Here is a 19,241-nt window from a genome sequence, read left to right on the forward strand (position 1 = left end):
GGAACACGAGTCATCGAAGCCGAAGGCTTTCCATGAGCTATATTTATACTGTGTATATAACTGTGTACATAGATTTAGTTTTCACTTCTATCGGCAATCTCCTAAAACTTTTATGTTTTTTTTAGCAATGTATTGGATTTTGCAAGTAAGTAATAATTTTACGCAGTAGTGGCTTGTCTCAACGTATTTGAATAGAAGAAAATTAATTTGCAAGAAGTACTTTGCAGTATATGTTACCTGCAGCCGATAGCAGCGTGGTGGCTATGCTCTAAAACCGTCTCTCCTTTGTAAGAAAAAAAGGCCTGTGACCAGCAGTGGGACGTTGATGATGGACGGATAACTTGCAGCTTCTTTAAACCGCGGGAAAAGGAATTCGTATTTAAATTTTACAAACTTAGTCCTTTGTTTTTGTTTTTTAGATATTTTCAACTTCTTTATCTTTGGCTTCACGGCTGCACCGCACCGGTCTTGACACAACAATATATTTTATCCTGGAGATCGATATAGGATACTTTTCAGTCCGCAAAACCATCCAAGGTCATTGCAGCGAGATAAAATTGTGTACGTTTTTTATTTTTTTGCAATGGTAAAAAATAAAAAACGTACACAATTTTGTCGATAATACTATCGAATACGATGATAAAATTAACATTTGCTACGGTTTTTCATACTAAAAGAAAGAAAATTTTGCGAAAATATACCATTTTTTGTATTTATTTTATGTTGAATTGATTATTTTGAGGTCACATAACTCTTTAAATACAAACAATTTGATTTATAATTGTTCATATACGAATGGCTTTTCCCAGCGTGTTCATACGTGACTGATCAATACAATATGAGCTAGTTCAGACATGGCGGATTCCGCGCGGATGCAAATCGCGCGGTTCTAAACGCAAGTGTTCAGACAGGCGCGGATGTACATGCGGAGTGCCGTTATTCGCATAGGGTGACAGTCCAATCATGGAAGTCGAAGAAGCAATATGTGTGTACTTGTTGCTCCGTAAAAAAGAAAGAAAGAAGAAACGGCAGTATTGGGTGCATCCAATATTACGCGATCGGTTTACTCATGGTCAGTTTCAGACTTTATATCCAAAATTAAGAAGTTTTGAACCAAAATTCTTCAATTATTTGAGAATGTCGATAAATTCATTTGATGAATTATTAGAAATGATGAGTAAACAAATTGAATCTAATGATACCCATATGAGGTCAAGCGTGTCCCCAGAAGAAAAACTCGTGATCACATTAAGGTAAGATATTTATTTTATACGTCAGAATATATATTTTGTACTATAGAAGACTGTGAATCGTCAGTGCTATTGCATGATAAAGGCGATGGAGACTCTCCTGGTACTATTGTAGAATATCCAGTGAAATATCCTTGTGGGTTTGAATATTGTTGGTTTTGCCAAAATACTGCATTAGGCGTGTTTTGCTGGCTCGTGATATGAATAGGCGATGGTAATTTCTGCCCTTTCTGTATTACCTGGAGCAATTCAATTTTAGTAGCCAATCGTTTATTTTCTGGAACTTTCTTTAACTCTTTATACAATGACATGCAAAAAAGTTTATCATCATCATCTTGCTTTGACATACTTTCTTGTATTTGTCTTTGTATTTTATCTCTTGATTCAATACTATTTTCTAATATGTTAGCCAATCGCTCTTCTGAAGTAATTTTAGTTTTCTTCCTTTTATTGGGTACCGGTTGTATTTCACGTGCATTTACAAAATTATCTAGCTTTTGGTCAATGTTCCGAATTTCTTCATTTTTGGCTTCATCTATGTTTGTGATAGTTTCTTTGTTTTCTATCGTCTTCTGAAGAAAAGAAAGCCGGTCGAAATACATGTATTTTGAACCTTTACATGCACCAGAACCAGAAGGAATTGATTTGCCTTTCTTGAATTCCTTATTATAAGCATCACGGATGTTCTTCCATTTTTTTTGTAATGATACACCTGGAACAGAAATCACTATCTTTAACAAATATAAATACAGTAGCGGTTAGGTAATTCAAGACACTCATTATGCTTTAACTAGCGGACCCGGCAGACTTTCAAAACGATACAGATTAATATTTTATTTTTCAGATATCTGGGTACTGGTTGTTCCTTTGGAGAACTACATTACAACTTTCGTCTTGGCAAATCTACAATCACAGGAATTGTCCGTGAAGTATGTGAAACTCTGTGGGAAAAAGTCACAAAAAACGTCATGCCTGAACCCAGCGAAGATATATGGAAGAAAATAGCTAAAGATTTTGAAAAATATGCAAATTTTCCCAATTGCATAGGCGCCATAGATGGCAAGCATATAAGGATTACAAAACCCAAAGATTCGGGTTCTTTGTATTATAATTACAAAACTTTTTTTTCCATAGTACTGTTGGCACTTTGTGATAGTAACTATTGTTTTACTTTCATAGATATCGGATCTTACGGAAAAAGTAGTGATTCTGCAATTTTTAAAAATTCAGCATTTTATAAAAGGTTAATAGAAAAGTCATTACACATACCAAAACCTAAACCAATATCTGAAACAGATCCTAAACCATTGCCATACGTCATAGTTGGCGATGAAGCGTTTGGTTTATCCGAAAATGTAATGCGACCCTATGCAGGTAAAGGGCTATCATATGAAAAAAAAATATTTAATTACAGGTTATCAAGAGCTCGACGTTTTATTGAATGCACTTTCGGAATTCTGGCAAACAAGTGGCGCATTTTTCATAGGCCTATAAACGTGAATATAGACTTTGCCGAAGACATAATAAAGGCCTGTTGCGTGCTACACAATTTTGTTAGAACTAGAGATGGTATACAGTATGAAGATACTTTACATACTGCGCCAATGAGTAATCTTATTACATTACATGCAGGAAGGGGTACACCATCATCATTAAACATTAGAGACAAATATGCTAATTACTTTGTGAATGAGGGTCGTGTAGAATGGCAAGACACGAAAATATGAAATTAAAATTGTTACAGTTCGCGCCAAATAACTAAACTCAAGATGGCGCGTCGCGTTGGTGGGTTGTACATATTACAGTTAATAGCTATACGTTACTGTGGTAACGTGATAGTTTTCCCGCGCTCGTTACGTACCGCCAAACAACGTTATACACATTTCAGTTATTTGGGGTGGACTGTCTATTACAAAACATGTAAACTACCCTGGTAAAATGTATAATTAAATGTCTACTGACCAAAAAGAACCTTCTTTTCCAAAGAATCCTCATTTTCTCCAAAAATCTCCACCAGCTCCTGCCAAGCTCCGTTTTTAATCGTTTTGTTAGAATATTCTGCACATTGGATGTTCCACAAAGCAAGTCTTTTTTCCACCTCATCGATGAATAGCTCGGTGTCGAAGCGATCCATTGTCACCGTCCGATACGCGCGGCTTCCGCGGAGCAACTGAACGCCCTCTAGGTACGTCAAGTAAATAAAACCGAGCGGCGACCGCGCGAATTCATTTTCTCGGTTGAGCCGCGCGGATTGTCAATCCGTGCGGACAGGTATGAACGATTTGTAAGGCGCTAATGTAATTAGGATCCGCGCGGTTCAACCGCGCGATTTGCATCCGCGCGGAATCCGCCATGTCTGAACTAGCTCTATAGCCTAACGCCCCGCGTCTCGTAACCCGCCTGCGTTATTATTTCGCTTGGTGGGCTTATAAGGGTGATGGTTGTGTAAATAGCCATAATATAACCTTCCTTAGGCATTGGACACTCAAACGCAAAAATAGTAGTATTAAACTATCGAGAATTTGGTATAAAAGTAAAAGAAATACCAAAGTGAACTTGAAGTAATATATTTTCACTAACACGTGTTACCAATTCGAGGGTAGGAATAGGAATGAATTGAGTCGTCGAATGTACTACCATGAACAAAGATCAACATTCTACTCCCACTTCAATCCTAGACCTACTTACAAAACACAGACAAATTAGCAAAATATGGAATAGGTACACTTTGTAGGTAATGAGCATACGATCACTTTCCTCATAAGCATACATTAACATATTTGTTTAAATAATGTATACCTATAAATCATTATATATTTACATAATAATTATGATGTCTAACATTCGGCCATCCTTACTACACTAAGTTTGTCCTCAAACTTATTAAACAACACTATTATATTTACTTTGACATTTAATTTACCATAGTGTCACCAAATCGGCTTTAAATATAAGTTTATGATCTAGTATATATGATGACTAAATAATATTCATTTTTACTGTTGGCACTTTTTACCCCTCATTTCACTACATTATTGCATAATGAAATCGTGCAAAACTGCCCAACATACTGGATTGCATCGAGGACTTCACCCAATCCGGGCCACCCCCGCCTTCCAATCCCAGTATTCATTTTACTGTTGGCACTTCACCCCTCATTTCATTACACTACATAATGAAATCGTGTGAAACTTCCCAACATATTGGATTGCATCGAGGACTTCACCCAATCCGGGCCACCCTCGCCTTCCAATCCCATTCATCATATCTGCACCGGACCCCTCACCGCCAAGTCAAAAGCTTATCTTGCTACTAGACTTCGCGGCCGTGCCCGACTTCCAGATAAATGTGACAAATCATTTTATAACACATCTGCAGCGGATCCCTCATCGCAAGATAGCGATCGTATCACGCCTTCCAGATTATTTCACTGTTCTCATAATATCAACTGTCAAAATACTCACTAATTAATATTATCAAAGTAATCACTACCCAGAGTAACAAAACAAAATATATTAACACAAAAACCAAGTCAATTTATCATTGTATAATATCCTAACAAAATAATAGAATCACAGTAAGTAACAACAAATATTATCATAGTCCGATATACAAAAATAATAAAATGTTGCATAATCTCATTATAATATGAAATATACAAAAAAAAATAGCCAATTTCAGTTATCAAATCACTTAACAATTAATACTTGTTAACTTTGATCGACTTCTGACTTTATTATAACAGACACAAAAATAATAAAAAAAATCTTATAATAACAGAATAATATGTAGTAATAAATAAAATAGACACTAAACTATCGATAGCACCTACGTAAAAGACGTTAATTATTCATCATAATCTCTAATATTATCAAACCAGCAATATAGTAATTAATATCATCAATCTTTTATTGAGCCCGTATCATCATCTGAATTATCACTTTGATCACTAAAGAGTGTGATCCACGGTTGTATACGATCAGCAGACCAAACATTAGAATATTTTCCCCTAGTAATATTTGAGCCGGGAATACTAGATATCTCGTACCTATCATTCCCTAAAATACTACTTATTCTAAAAGGCCCCGTATATTTTGGCAAAAGTTTTCGACTTTTACCTTCATTAGACGGTATATTTTTCAAAATTTTAACAAGATCTCCAATTCTATATACTTTAGCTGCTTTTCGATTCTGATCAAACCTCTGTTTTTGTTGACTCTGATCTTTATCTATATGCTCATTAATTTCCTGTCTTATATCCTCAATACTTTTGTCATTCTGTCTAGTTTCAGCTATTGTGTCGCCTAACATGCCTTCACCTTTACTTAACGGTCGTTTACAAAATAGGGCTTCAGCCGGGGTTTTACCTATGCCCTTATTGAGTGTGTTATTAAGACCCCATTGTATTTTTCCTACGTTCAGGTCCCATTTGTTCTCACCCATCTCATTATTATAAGCTCTGAGACTATCTAAAACAGTTCGATTGTATCTCTCAACCTGACCATTGGCGCGAGGTGCAGAAACCGCATTAAGAATATGTTGAATTTCAAACAAAAGCGTTTGAATTCTTGCGACGTAAAACAAGTTCCGCGGTCGGATACCAATCTACAAGGATTTCCAAATGTACAAAATATTTCTTTTAGAACCCTGATCGCAGGGGTGGACTTCGTATTACGCAGTGGTTTAATTAAACAAAATTTAGTATATGCATCGACTATCAATAAAATGTATTGATTACCATGAGAACTTTTTACAAAGGGGCCTAAATGATCAATGTGTATTGTATGGAACGGGATATCAATTTTTGGTATACTGTGTAGGTAGCCTTCTTTAGGACCAGCAGGCTCTTTTCCAAATGCACAATGCAAGCATGATTTAACATACTTGGTAACAAATTTATTCATTTTAGAGAACCAAAAATCTTTTTTAATTTTTTCAAGTGTTTTGTCAACTGAAAAATGACCGATGTCATCATGATTGCGCTGGCAAATCTGCCATCTAGCACCTTTAGGGATTACTAATTTGAGAGCATCTCCTACTTTACGATATAAGCGGTTATTTTTCACAACGAAATTTTGTTTTATATCGACTATTTCTTTATATTGAGGATCTTCAAGGGCTGATCGGATGTGACAAATTTTTGGATCAATTAATTGTAAGCTGAGCAGCCAGTCATCTTGAGAAATTTGAAGTATACGAGCAAAATGCTCATTTTTATCATTATCATTGGCACATGGAAGTGGGTTTCTACTTAGTGCATCCACATGCTGCATAGCCTGTCCTGGCTTATACTCTATCGAGCAGTCGTACTCCTGTAGTGCTATCCACCAGCGGGCTACGCGAGGTAGTATATCTCTTTTTGTAAAAGTGGACCGCAGAGCGTTGCAGTCAGTGATAATGGTAAAAGGTCTTCCTAACAAATATACTCTAAATCGACTTAATGAGGCAACCACAGCGAGAGTTTCTAATTCATATGCATGCAATTTTTCTTCATCTATAGTGGTTTTTCTACTAAAATATGCTACAGGTTTCAAACATGAATTAGGGGATTCTTTTTGAAAAAGGATGCCACCTAATCCAACTTTAGAGGCATCACAATGTAGTTCTGTAATATATGCGGTATTATATATAGCAAGAATAGGTCGTTGAGTTAATTTTTCCTTTAATGTTATAAATGCAGCACGCTGTGGTTGTTCCCATTTCCAAGGATTGTTTTGTTTTGTAAGGTCAGTCAACGGCCTAGCTATTGTTGCAAAATGCTCGATAAATTTTCTAAAGTAGCTTGCCAGACCCATAAATTGACGAATCTCATGGACGTTTTTCGGTTCAGGGAAAGAAATAACCGCATTAATTTTCGTTTGACCAGGTCTGACCCCTTCAGCAGAAATTTCAAACCCTAAATAATTAATAGTAGTGTCGAAAAAACGGCACTTTTTGATATTTAATGTGAGAGCAGCCTTTTTTAATAATATAAAAGTTTGTTCGAGTTTCCTTAAACACTCATCAAAATTTTTACCAGAAATGAGTAGATCGTCCATATATGCTATGGCACACTTTTCACGTGAGTTCCCTAGCATTTTATTAACTGTTCTTTGAAAAACAGCAGGGCAATTAGCTAGACCAAACGGAGCACGTCTAAACTGATATAGACCATCAGGAGTTATAAACGCAGTTAAATGTTTGCAGTCTTCTTTAATAGGTATTTGGTAGTAGCCGCTAGACATGTCAAGACTAATAAAATATGAATTGCCGCTGAGTAGGTCTATTTGATCGTCTATCCGGGGTAACGGGTAAAGATCCCTAATAGTTTTTCGATTAAGTGCCCTGTAGTCGACACATAACCGATAACCACCCGTCTTTTTGGAAACTAAAAGTATCGGACTGGCATAAGCAGAATCTGACTCTTCAATTATCTTATTTTCTTCTAATTCTTTTACCATGTCACGGATTATTTCTTTTTCGGAGTGACTTAATCGATAAGGACGGTAAGCAACAGGGTTATCGTCTGTCAATTTAATATCTAATTCTGAAATATTAGTACATCCTAACTCGGACAAGTTTTGGGCAAAGCATTCGCGATATTCATTTATTAGATTATAGACTGTTTCTTTTTGTTTATCAGAAATATCCGGGTTAATAAGTATATCATTCCGATCAAGTGGGTTCAAAGTGTGTGTGGTAAGACATTGCAAGTGTTCTTCAGGACATTTTAACGAGGAACTATCGTTATCAATTGCAACAGCACGAGCAATCAATAAATCTTTGATAAAATAAAGAGGTTGTGGATCTTCAGTATTATCCATATTAAATATTAACAAATCACATTTACCATGCTTTATCTGATACACACCACCTTGAATACAATAATCTTGTCCGTTTACATTTCTGTAATTACTTGGGACATAAATATTAGCATCTCTTAAATCCGTACTATAACAGTGCAGTAAATCTACTGTTCTTATTTTGGTATCGGATAGGACAATTAATTTAATTTTTCTGCTATTAAAACAATCTTCATTAATATTAGGGAGCTCAGGTATTGAATTGCGTGATAAAATATTAAATGAATTCTCAGTTTTTGTAATAACAATGTCGGGTAGTTCGGTAAAATTTTGACCAACGAGTAAGGGTACGTGTAAATGCCGGTTATCAATTACGTAAGCGGTAATATTTGCTTCAACTGAATCAATGCGCAAAGAAAAGGAAGTTTTTCCTAATATTGGAATAACCACATCAGCTACGCCTCGTATAGAGGGTATACATTCTTTTGACAACTGTAAACCAAATTTCTCTACTGTTTCCTTAGTAATGAGTGTGCAATCACTCCCTAAATCAACAAAACATTGAATAAAACTACAGTTATTGACTACAGCTTGTTTGTAATATTTCAGGTTATTAGATTTTTTACTGTCAACAAACAAAACACGCTTTTCATTATTTTTTGCATTGTTTTTTAAATAGCAATCGTCACTTTTATGCCCAAAACGGTGACACCCCTCGCACTTAATGATAGGTTTTGGGCACTGCTGTATTCTGTGCCCTCTATCCCTGCAGTTGAAGCAGGTAACGACCGTGGTCTGATTAAGTTGAGGGTTAATGGCTCGGCACAGGGCCGCCCGGTGCCCAGGCTCATTACACCGGTTACAATTAATAATTTGTCTAGTTTTATTTAGGTTAGAATTTCTTATAATATCTTTTTGCTCCTTACAAACATCTTTCAAAAATTTAAACAAATCTTCCGGTTCAGTAAAGCGTCCGGACGACGCCCCCGCGCGAACCATTCGGTCATCTATACCATGTATAATACAATCTACAGCTCTTTTGCCAGAAATCTCGCACGCGTTTAATAACATAATTTTTTCGTAATAGTATTCGTCCAAATTTTCACCAAATTTTAGTCGTCGCTCGAGCATTTCTGACAAAAGTACACCATAGTTGGTTTCAGTCGGAAAAGCTTTGCGTAAAAGCACCTGCCATTCTTTCCACTCACGCAGTACAGACGTCTGGCCCTGATACCATTTTTTCGCATTACCCACAAGTTTAGGTAACGCATAGTGCATAATATGCGCTTCGTCCCACCGATATATTTTTGCGCATTCGTTCACCTTAGATAACCATAAATCGATTCGATGATTTTTAATCGATGGATCGAATTCAGGAATCATATTAATGACGTTCGTATTAATCGATGATGATAAACCAGGCTTTACAAAAGATTGTAACAATTGAGCAAAATCACTACTACTTAAGAAAGAATTAGGTATTGTGGTGGTATTACACTGACCTGATGTACCACTATGTGGTACCTGCGCTTGATGTCCAGCGAATATACCCTTGGCCACAGCAGCCGCGTCGGTAGCGTCGTCTGTAATAGCCGCGGATGCTGCAGGATCTGTAGCCACTTCGGGCAGACAGCCTGGCGCCTGTGCAGCAGCGCCGTCGCTCGTCTGCTCAAGAGGCATTTGAAGGGTATCTCGTCCGGTCGCAGAATTTCTTGACCGTACTATATTTCTTCCTTCGCCATCAGTACAAGTTCCAACTCGTCCGGTCGCAGAAACAACGTCGCATAACTCTGGTGTAGCAGCGGTACGCTTACTTGTGCTGCGCTGATTACGAGATCTATAAACAGTCAAACGATCTCTGCTATTTCTTCTTGGACTTCGATCCCTCGGGCCGGAGCTGTCCGATGACTCACTCGTCGTATCATCTTGCCGTCGTCTTCGTTTGCCGGAATTGTGATGTGAGCGTTTAGATCGCTTTCGGCGACCCATTTAACCAATTTTTGGTTGGGACGTGCCACTTCTGATATTAAACTATCGAGAATTTGGTATAAAAGTAAAAGAAATACCAAAGTGAACTTGAAGTAATATATTTTCACTAACACGTGTTACCAATTCGAGGGTAGGAATAGGAATGAATTGAGTCGTCGAATGTACTACCATGAACAAAGATCAACATTCTACTCCCACTTCAATCCTAGACCTACTTACAAAACACAGACAAATTAGCAAAATATGGAATAGGTACACTTTGTAGGTAATGAGCATACGATCACTTTCCTCATAAGCATACATTAACATATTTGTTTAAATAATGTATACCTATAAATCATTATATATTTACATAATAATTATGATGTCTAACAGTAGTTAGATAAGCGGGAGCGTTTAAATAATATAAACAAACAAACATAAAATCAAACTCTGCAACTTTAACAACACGTGGGTCAGTCAACAACATTTCATCAACAAGATATGAGATCATCATCATCACAAATGGAATTCATCTGTATCTTATGTTTTTTTTTTAATTTGAGAAAAAAACTCAATAATCCACTTGAAAAAAAGAACAATTTCCTTACCATTTTGTTTGACGCTTCCCGCGCTTTTTATTTATAACGATGAAATTTAATCGCCAAAATTTACGCTATTATCTATTACGATTTTAAACCTGGTTAGTAAAACAACTAGGATAACACCGGTAACAATCAGGATTAGGAGATTTAGCTGCATCTCATGAAAATAAACATTAAATTTGACCAAAGAAAAAGAAGCCCTCAAACAGTAGAGACTGCTAAAGATGTATTTACTACTTAAATGTTGGAGAATATCCTAGGCATTCGTTCTGGGAGTTTTCATTAGTTCTGATGTAGGATAAACATTCACGAGAAGGAAGATTTGTTGCCGTTGGATCTTTCGTTTGCTATTAGAAAGCAAAGTCGCTTCGTATGTTGGATGCGGTTAGGGTGGTGCTTCAGAAAATACCTGTAGCGCAGAAACTGATAACCAGATTTTCGCATTCCCTTCTTTAGTTCTGACTTTCTGAGTAGAATATGGCTTTAGGAAATTTAGAGACATTCATACGTACAAGATGCCCGCAACACCTCAGCTGACATTTTATAAGCATAACTCTACTCTCCGCTGTATTTCGGAGTTGGGCTCTCGGTCTTGCCTTACATAAAATGGAGCGTAAGCGCCACATATGACAGAAGTCTAGCCGTCTAAACTTTTAAAATAGCTACATGGATCCATTAAATAAAATAGGTACATGGATCAGCTCCATATACCTACTTATTGTTTTTTCATTCAAACATTTTCCGCTGTGTTTTTAAAAGAATCTAAATTAGTCATATTAAATAATGCTTCAACTTTTGGATATGCATTTATAAAAGACTCAGTACTTTCAAAATTTGAAGAGAAAAAGTTACGAGACATTTGCGTCAACGTTGAGTTCTTTGAAAATATTTTCATTATGGAAGACGTTTTACTCATCTAATATAAATAGGTATCAGCGTCGAGCAAGGCTTTGTTAAATGGAAAAGTTGAAATAAAAAGTACAATTTCAACTTCCCTTTTTATTTTGAAATCTGAAATTTTTTAAAATGTTTTATTGCGGAAATTGTACCTACTAGTATTATTATTTAAGCCACTCAATAAATAGTTTTCGAAATATGGTTCCTATTAGTAGTAAAAATTAAGTTTAATTATAACTACGAGAATTGGAAAAGAAACTAAACGTAAAAACAATTCATTTATTATCTATACATTCAAAACACTTGAAATAAAAGCTTCCTCGTAACTGTGGAAGATAAACTTCCATTTAATCTCTTTTCTTATATTTACGTTGTAGTTACGAGTTAGTTCTACTCAAAGCTGAACTACGGCTATCGTAATTGAAATTTTTCTTTGATCTTAAGTGGTTCCATGTCTTTGTATAAACTATTTTTGGGGTTTCGCAGTTAATGATAAAACGGGAACATATTTAGAATCACTTTGTTAAATGTCTACCTGACAGTCCATCTGTCCATCCATAAGGCAACTGCCAAGTTCCATATTCTCAGTTATGGCTTTATAACTCAATTTTTCCTGTATGTCGCTAATGTGAGACACAACCTTTCCTGGTCCCGGTCAAATAATTTAACTAGCTACTTTAATTAATAATTATCATATTATTTACGTCTCGCTTTTTTGCAGTGACGCAGAGTGAGTGAGTCTATGCTCTAAAACCTTCTGTCCTAAGAGATAAAAGGCACAGCAGTGTTACGTTAATATGCTGATGTTGATATATTTCCTTCTAAAGTACCGAACCTAAGTGCACAAGTGAGACTCGCAGTTTGCCAGTTTTTTTAATGGAAAATAAATAACTACTAGATATAGGTAAGTATGTAGAATAAATTATTTATAACTTTTAAATTTAATGTTAGTATTGGCCTTTATTTCTCTATCACCGGCACCACACAATCAAATGCTATTTGATTCTCATTTGGCATAGCGTGTTTGTGTAGCGACATCGATATATGGGCCCGAGTGTTTTGGGTATCCACAAATATTCCTAATATCCAAACATGTCCTCCCCACATGAACCGTATCTACTAGTAAATTAATTAAATTGCCGAATATATTGAGTCGTTTGATGTGTCATTAAAAATGAAGAAGAGGACGGCTACGCTTTGTTGCGTTTTCTATTATCTGAATATCGTATTTGAATACGCGATATTCAAATATGATTATGTTTGAGGAAAACACATTGCCATATTGGCTGATAGCAACATATCTGATAAAAGCATAGGCACTTATAAAAATCAGTTCATGATCAGTATAACTATTATGGGTTCTAGGTCTTTATTCGTTTTGTGGACTGTGTGTATTTTTGTTTCAGTAGCTACCAATAGTCCAGTTTTTGACGAATCTGAATTCCAGCGTTTATCGTCAGTGGCGACAACGGTATTGCGATTACTATAAATATACTGGAATATACAGATTTACTGGACTTTTTGTATCGATCCGAAGAAACGACTATAACAGTGTGGTGGGTCGCAACCCCTCCCTCTCTTTTTTGAGAAAGAGGAGGCTTGGGCCCATCAGCGATCCTACCGTATTAATAGGCTAATATTGAAGATAAACTCGTAATTTTGTTTCAAACCATAGTGCTGTGTATATCACAGAATTCAGAACAATCTGTATAATAAATAAAGTTGCGGCTATAAATACAGTCACAGAAAACCATGGGCAAGATTTTATTACTTGGCAACATAGTTCAGTCATTTATGTTACGCAGACCTATGCACAAACGTCGGCTAGTAAAAATAATAAAGTAAAACTGAAAGTATGGGTTGGGTTTAGCATAATTTATTCAAAGCCCGTCATTGGGGATTTTCTCAAGAAAGTAAACCCCGGGCTACTGTTAATGTCGCCTCAACGACAAGTTCTTTAGGCGAATTTGTTCAAAATACCTAATTTAATTAAATTTGCATGTTCCATTTTATTTAAACTTTGGAGTTAGTTTATTCTTGCTAGCAAGCAAATGTTTTGAAATAATTAGAATTCTATGTTATCAATCCGAAGTACAAAATTACCTAAAAACATTGCGCTGCCTCGGGCCCCTGATGTAGATTACAAAGGGTTCTTTAAGAGCAGACAATTATTTAATAAATTACCGAGAATAGGATTAAATAAGCAAGATACTGATTTGAAAAAAAATATTTTGTGTTTATAAAAACACAGGAACCCCTTATTTGTCCCGGGACAAAAAGTAGCCTATGGCCGTCTCCAGGATGTCTATTTCGATGCAAAATTCTACAGAGACAAGTTAAGCGGACAAGCATAGTGAACTAATGCTATTTTTGGAAATCTTAGGGAGCTTTTATTGGCAATAATAGTATATAAAAAAATCCTATGTCCATCTCCGTGATGCAAGTACAAGAGTGCCAAATGACATCAGTTCAACAGCCAATCCAATCGGAAGAAAGCGAACAAAAGAACTAACAAGCGAACAGGCACACTTTTACATATATAATATTAAGAATGGGTACCTTTTTTTTATTAACGATAGGCCAGCGCTTGACGACAATCATGCCCGTTAGAAAGCAATGATGAGGTCTAGGTTGGAGCAAGCTTGCCTATAAAAAGCCTATTTACTCTAGCTTTGAAGATACTCAAATTATACGTGGCAGCGGTAGGTATCAGAAACGTAGATTCGTGCGTGTTGATTGAATATCAACCACCTGAGGATGCCATCGCTCACGGTGTCCCGCTGTGGTAGAACGGGGAGGGAGGAACAAGATTTTGAAGTTCCTGAGAACAATCACCGAAGTATATCTGGTAAAAAAAAACTGACCGAATCCTAAGTGATTTATTTTAGTGCCTACGCTTTTTTGACGCATAATTGAGTTAATATACATATAAAGAAGTACCTAATTAATTAAACTGGCTAATCGTGGCCAGGCCGTGAAAGAGAATACGAACACTAAGCGAGCAAATCTTGGCTATGCATCAGTTAGGTCTCTCAATCACAGAACTCTTATAATTACATTTATGAATAGGTATCTATCTTCATCAATATCGAAGAATTATAGATAAAGTATTAAATATTAAATAAGTACCAACCAATATCAATTATTTATAAAGAGCTATCACGCTATATGTTAAATTCTGGGTGTGCTACATATATTAAAGCTGTTTTACGTTATCTACAATAAATAATGCGAGAATGTTTTAGACAAAATATATTGTTCCCCTTTCGCTCTGAAATAATAGCCTGTATATCAATCACAGAATAAAGAACCAATAGAAACCGTATACGGAACTAATATTGGAGCATCAAAAACCACTCCACTTTTGTAGTGTTTCTCGAAGGTTAGTCACTTCACTCCATTTAGCAGTTGACAGTAATTATTTTACCTCTAATGTTCTAAACTTTTACCATCAAATTGAAAAAATGGGAACAGTTTAGGCTAGCAACATTGTGTTTATAATATGTTAAAGTAGGTATATATGTTTTATTCCTGTAATCTAGTTCAAGTATTAGTATGTAGTTATTAGTATTTTTTTTTAAATTATGATCATCCTGCCGTCGGTTATCCTTTTGTTTTTTCCTTATCCTAAGGTTTCCTGGCAGAGATCACTACTAAGCGATAAGCCCGTCTTTTGCATACTGCTACTGTCTGTGTTTTTTTTTATTCTTCTTCTGTATGTTTTGTATGCAAATAAAGAGTATAAATAAATAATAAATAAAATACGCGTGTGTGTAGTGAAAAGTGTGCGGGGCGTTAGTGGCAAGTGTTCTGTAGTAAAAAATCGCCTTTTTTATAAACTACAAATTGGCCTTTGACTGCAATCTCACTTGGTGAGTGAGTCCAGTATGGTAAGGGATGATGCAGTCTAAAAAGGTAACGGACTAACCTGTTACGGGGTATGATGGTTATATTATAATTACTGAAGCTGAAATACAAGGTTTCTCAGTTTAGCTTCAGAAGCTTGTAGTAAAATAATTATTTAAGATTTCATGGATGCCCCATCCTATACAATAAGAAAACATTTTACTATATTGTTTAGACTTAAGATTTTTTTGGAAATAAACATTATTATTATTATTATTGAACACATTATACTTCTAATCTGTTTCTACGGGACATCATAACGGCACGTTTTTGACGGTAGGATAGTAACTAGCCTCTGCCGAAACCTTCCATCAGTCGGGACCAGAAAAATTTAAAAATTAAAAATTTCCAATTTGTCTCGCCGGATATCGAACCCGAGACCGTCCGTTTTAAACCCCAGTACTCACCGCTGCGCCAGGGAGGTCGACAGAAGTTAAAACCAAAACAATAAGTCTGTCTGCATGTTACAGGAAAACATATTTTGCAACCCCACAAAGCGTGTGATAGGGGCAAGATTTAGAAATTATAAAGGAAGAGGGCATAGTCAACAATATATTTATAACATTATTTAATGAGCTGTCTACATTAATACAGATCATTTGTGTTGAACAGCACGTTTTATTTTAATACACACCAATGATTTTATTTGTAAGTACAGATTTGTCAGTAACCGCCACCTAATTGTGTGTTTTTCTGTTATGCACGCGTGTAGCACAACATTTGCTTACCGTAGCGCATAAATAAGTGTGTCTCTCGTTTTCTTACTTTCTAACGCTCTCATGTGCATCTTGCGTCCCGAACCAGTACCATACCAGTTTGTACATTCACGAAAGACGTGAGAGTGCCTTTTAATAACGATTACTCAAGATTAAGAATGAAGATGAAGGCGCAAAAGTGCGGTCATACATTTCGACATTACAGAATGGTTATACTTTTCTTATTATACTTGCCTCGCTGGACCCGACTATGGACCTCTTTAGCAATTTTTGCCTCCTTCTTTCTGTCGTACTTAACTTCGATATTAAACAAGTACTTAGCACTGATAACGCTATACTAGGCACCAGTTTTAAAATTACACTATAAATCCACATAATTGCCGTCACTAACTCTTTATTTTTTGACATCTCTAGCACATACACGGTCCGATTTTGAGGTAACGATAAGTCCTCTGCGAATTTGGAATTGTTGTGTGGAGTCACTTCGTTTGGCACTATATTCATCGCGAAATAAATCGGCATACACAGGAAGGGACATATTACATAGGCGCTTACTATTGCCAATGTCGTGTTTTTCTTACTACACCACGTTCGATTCCTCTGGGGAAATGCAATAGCAATATATCGCCACACAGCCAATGTCACGGCTAACCAGATTGATATCGTATGGAACGTCTGGCTGAATATCGAATGGAAATAAACGAATACAGCCCACGCATAGGTGTTCTTGTTTACTTGTGGCCCAATTTTAATGTTCATATGCAAGGCATAAGGTATATATTCCAACATAACGAGAAGGTCTGCGACGGCGAGGCCAGTGAGAATTGAATTTGTGGAACTGACCATTTCCCGCCGGCTGAGTACGGCGATGTTGATCGAGTTTGTTGCGGATCCGATGATACATATTACTATAGCTATGTACCCATGTAATCTACTATATGCTTTATTAAAATTTGTTGCTCCAGGGACACAATTTGCGTCTGTCACGTTTGCCATGCTCGGTATCTTTCCACACCTTTATATTTGCATTTAGTCATCGGTATTGTATTATCTGGTGTTTGGTTTGGTCTTTCTTCAAAAATATTTTCGTCCTCATCGTGAAAATCTGTAACAAAGAAAATATGCTCAAATATTTGCGTTTAATTTTAACCGTTTTAATAAGGAACCCTAAAAGTTTGTAATATGATTACCCCGCCTCTTTAATATCACCTACGCCATCTTAGACTATTTACTTCAAAACCTACGTCTATGATATTTGCACTGATTTAAACTGAATTTTTGACGATCTGCCGATCATGAAAGATGTGTTAATAAAATGTCATATACAAAATAACACTTAAAATTCCGCTCGACAAAGGAATACACAATATCTATAAAACACTTTAGCCGTTGATGACAATTTATGTAGGTAGGAAATGTGGACATTTTAATGGTTAATTAACTTAATTATATTGGGTCGTTGCCTAATATTTCCTATTATTTATTATTGTACAGAGAGATGTCTAAACTAAACTTAATTGGCCGTATCCTTTTCCATGGCAAACATTGTGGAAAGGACAGTATTACTAGCCTTTAAAGCATGTCAGTAAAATTTGGTTTAGATATGTATACCACAGAATTGGTACCATTATTCATCATCAAAAATGTGCGATATTCTTTTGCGTTTTTATACGAAGTTATGACACGGTTACATAAAATCGATGTCGTTCGATGTAGGTAAGTCAGAGCATGTTAATTTCGTTTATATTATATTACATGTTAATATAAACGATTTGAAGAAGATCTTTAGAGGTGTTTTGTTCTCGAGTCAATATCAAAATATGGCTTTTTCATAGCAGCTAGGTTTGTTATTAAATTATTGGATATAATAATTATCATCATCATAATCAATAACAACCCATCACCGGCCTACTAAAGGCAACGAGTATCCGCTCAGAATGAATGAATGAATGAATGAAAGAATGAATATACTTTTATTGCAAGCCACAAGAAATACATAAAAAAGAGAAGTATAACAAAACAACGTATACAATTTGGCGGCCTTATCGATTCATAGCGATTTCTTCCAGCCAATGGCGAAGAAAACAAATACAGAAAATAGTTTGGTGGTGCGCATATATATATATATATACCCATAAAACCAATATATCAATACTAAAATAAATATAGTACTAATATTTTCTGTATTTGTTTTCTTCGCCATTGGTTGCCTGGAAGAAATTGCTATGAAACGATAAGGCCGCCAAATTGTATACGTTGTTTTGTTATACTTTTCTTATGTACTTTTTGTGGTGTGCAATAAAATATAAAACAATATTTGTCACTAGAATGAGTAGGATTTGGGCTGTAGTCGACTACGGATTTGCGGATTGTTAGACTTCAAACGTCTTTGAGAACACTATGGAAACCTCTCAGGCATGCTGGTTTCCTCACAATGTTTTCCTTCACCATAGCAAGTGATGTTTAATTTAAAACGCACATAGCTCCGAAAAGGTGAGGGATGCATGCCGGGGATCGAACTCGGCCCCTCCGAAAGGGAAGCCGACGCCTTACCCACTAGGCTATTACCACATAGCGTATTAATAATAAAAATAGGTAGTTTGTTATGTTGTTTGTATATGCATGTTTTTTCTTATAAATTTTTAATAGTGTTTTTTACTTTTTTAAGCATTGTTAAGAATTAAAAAAAAAGAAAATCAATAAATAATAGACTGTAAAATAGATAGGATACAATAGAAAGAAAATGCTGCGCCTCACTTAAGGATTTTCACTTATTCTCTTTTAAAAAGGCGATCGCCTTATCTAATGAAATATCCCATTTAAGAACTGGTTACTTAGAAAGTTAATTTTACTCGGTGAAAGAGGACTACTTTACTACATTTTCAGCACCGTTATATTTTAACTCAAAGTAATTACAGCAAATTTAGCAGGCTTTTTATATTACCATGGTGAACACGACAGACACAAAAATGTATTTAATAACTTACTATATGTAAGCTCCCTGGACACAAACAGTAAAATATACCTCAACATAATAAAAATTCAATACTACGTCATGTCATAAAAGACGAATGCTAATATAAAAGAGGACACAAACATTTCGATCAAAATTTAATT

General features: G+C 35.8%; 2 protein-coding genes across 4 annotated transcripts in view; one reads left to right on the plus strand and one right to left on the minus strand.

Moving 5' to 3' along the window:
- The window catches only part of LOC120624302 (G-protein coupled receptor dmsr-1-like), a 72,170-nt gene that overhangs the window by 17,953 nt on the left and 34,976 nt on the right, over positions 1–19,241 (minus strand). For both annotated transcript variants that reach the window (XR_005658758.1, XM_039890767.1), the window contains exon 2: positions 16,359–17,229. Coding sequence is in view for 1 of the 2 variants with exons in the window: in XM_039890767.1 (XP_039746701.1) it covers positions 16,359–17,120 (762 nt within the window). In the remaining variant the exon portion in view is untranslated. The remainder of the gene's footprint in view (positions 1–16,358; positions 17,230–19,241) is intronic.
- LOC120624304 (protein ALP1-like) lies at positions 848–3,327 on the plus strand. 2 transcript variants are annotated; one of them, XM_039890769.1, is made up of 3 exons: positions 848–1,253; positions 2,095–2,493; positions 2,665–3,327. In XM_039890769.1, the coding sequence occupies exons 1-3, from the start codon at positions 964–966 to the stop codon at positions 2,975–2,977; spliced, it is 1,002 nt and encodes a 333-aa protein (XP_039746703.1). In that variant the 5' UTR covers positions 848–963; the 3' UTR covers positions 2,978–3,327. The 2 variants fall into 2 exon arrangements, with proteins under 2 accessions (XP_039746703.1, XP_039746702.1); XM_039890768.1 differs by having other exon boundaries at positions 2,095–3,327.

The sequence above is a fragment of the Pararge aegeria genome, chromosome 6 (genome assembly GCF_905163445.1).
Source record: "Pararge aegeria chromosome 6, ilParAegt1.1, whole genome shotgun sequence".
NCBI classification, from domain to species: domain Eukaryota; kingdom Metazoa; phylum Arthropoda; class Insecta; order Lepidoptera; family Nymphalidae; genus Pararge; species Pararge aegeria.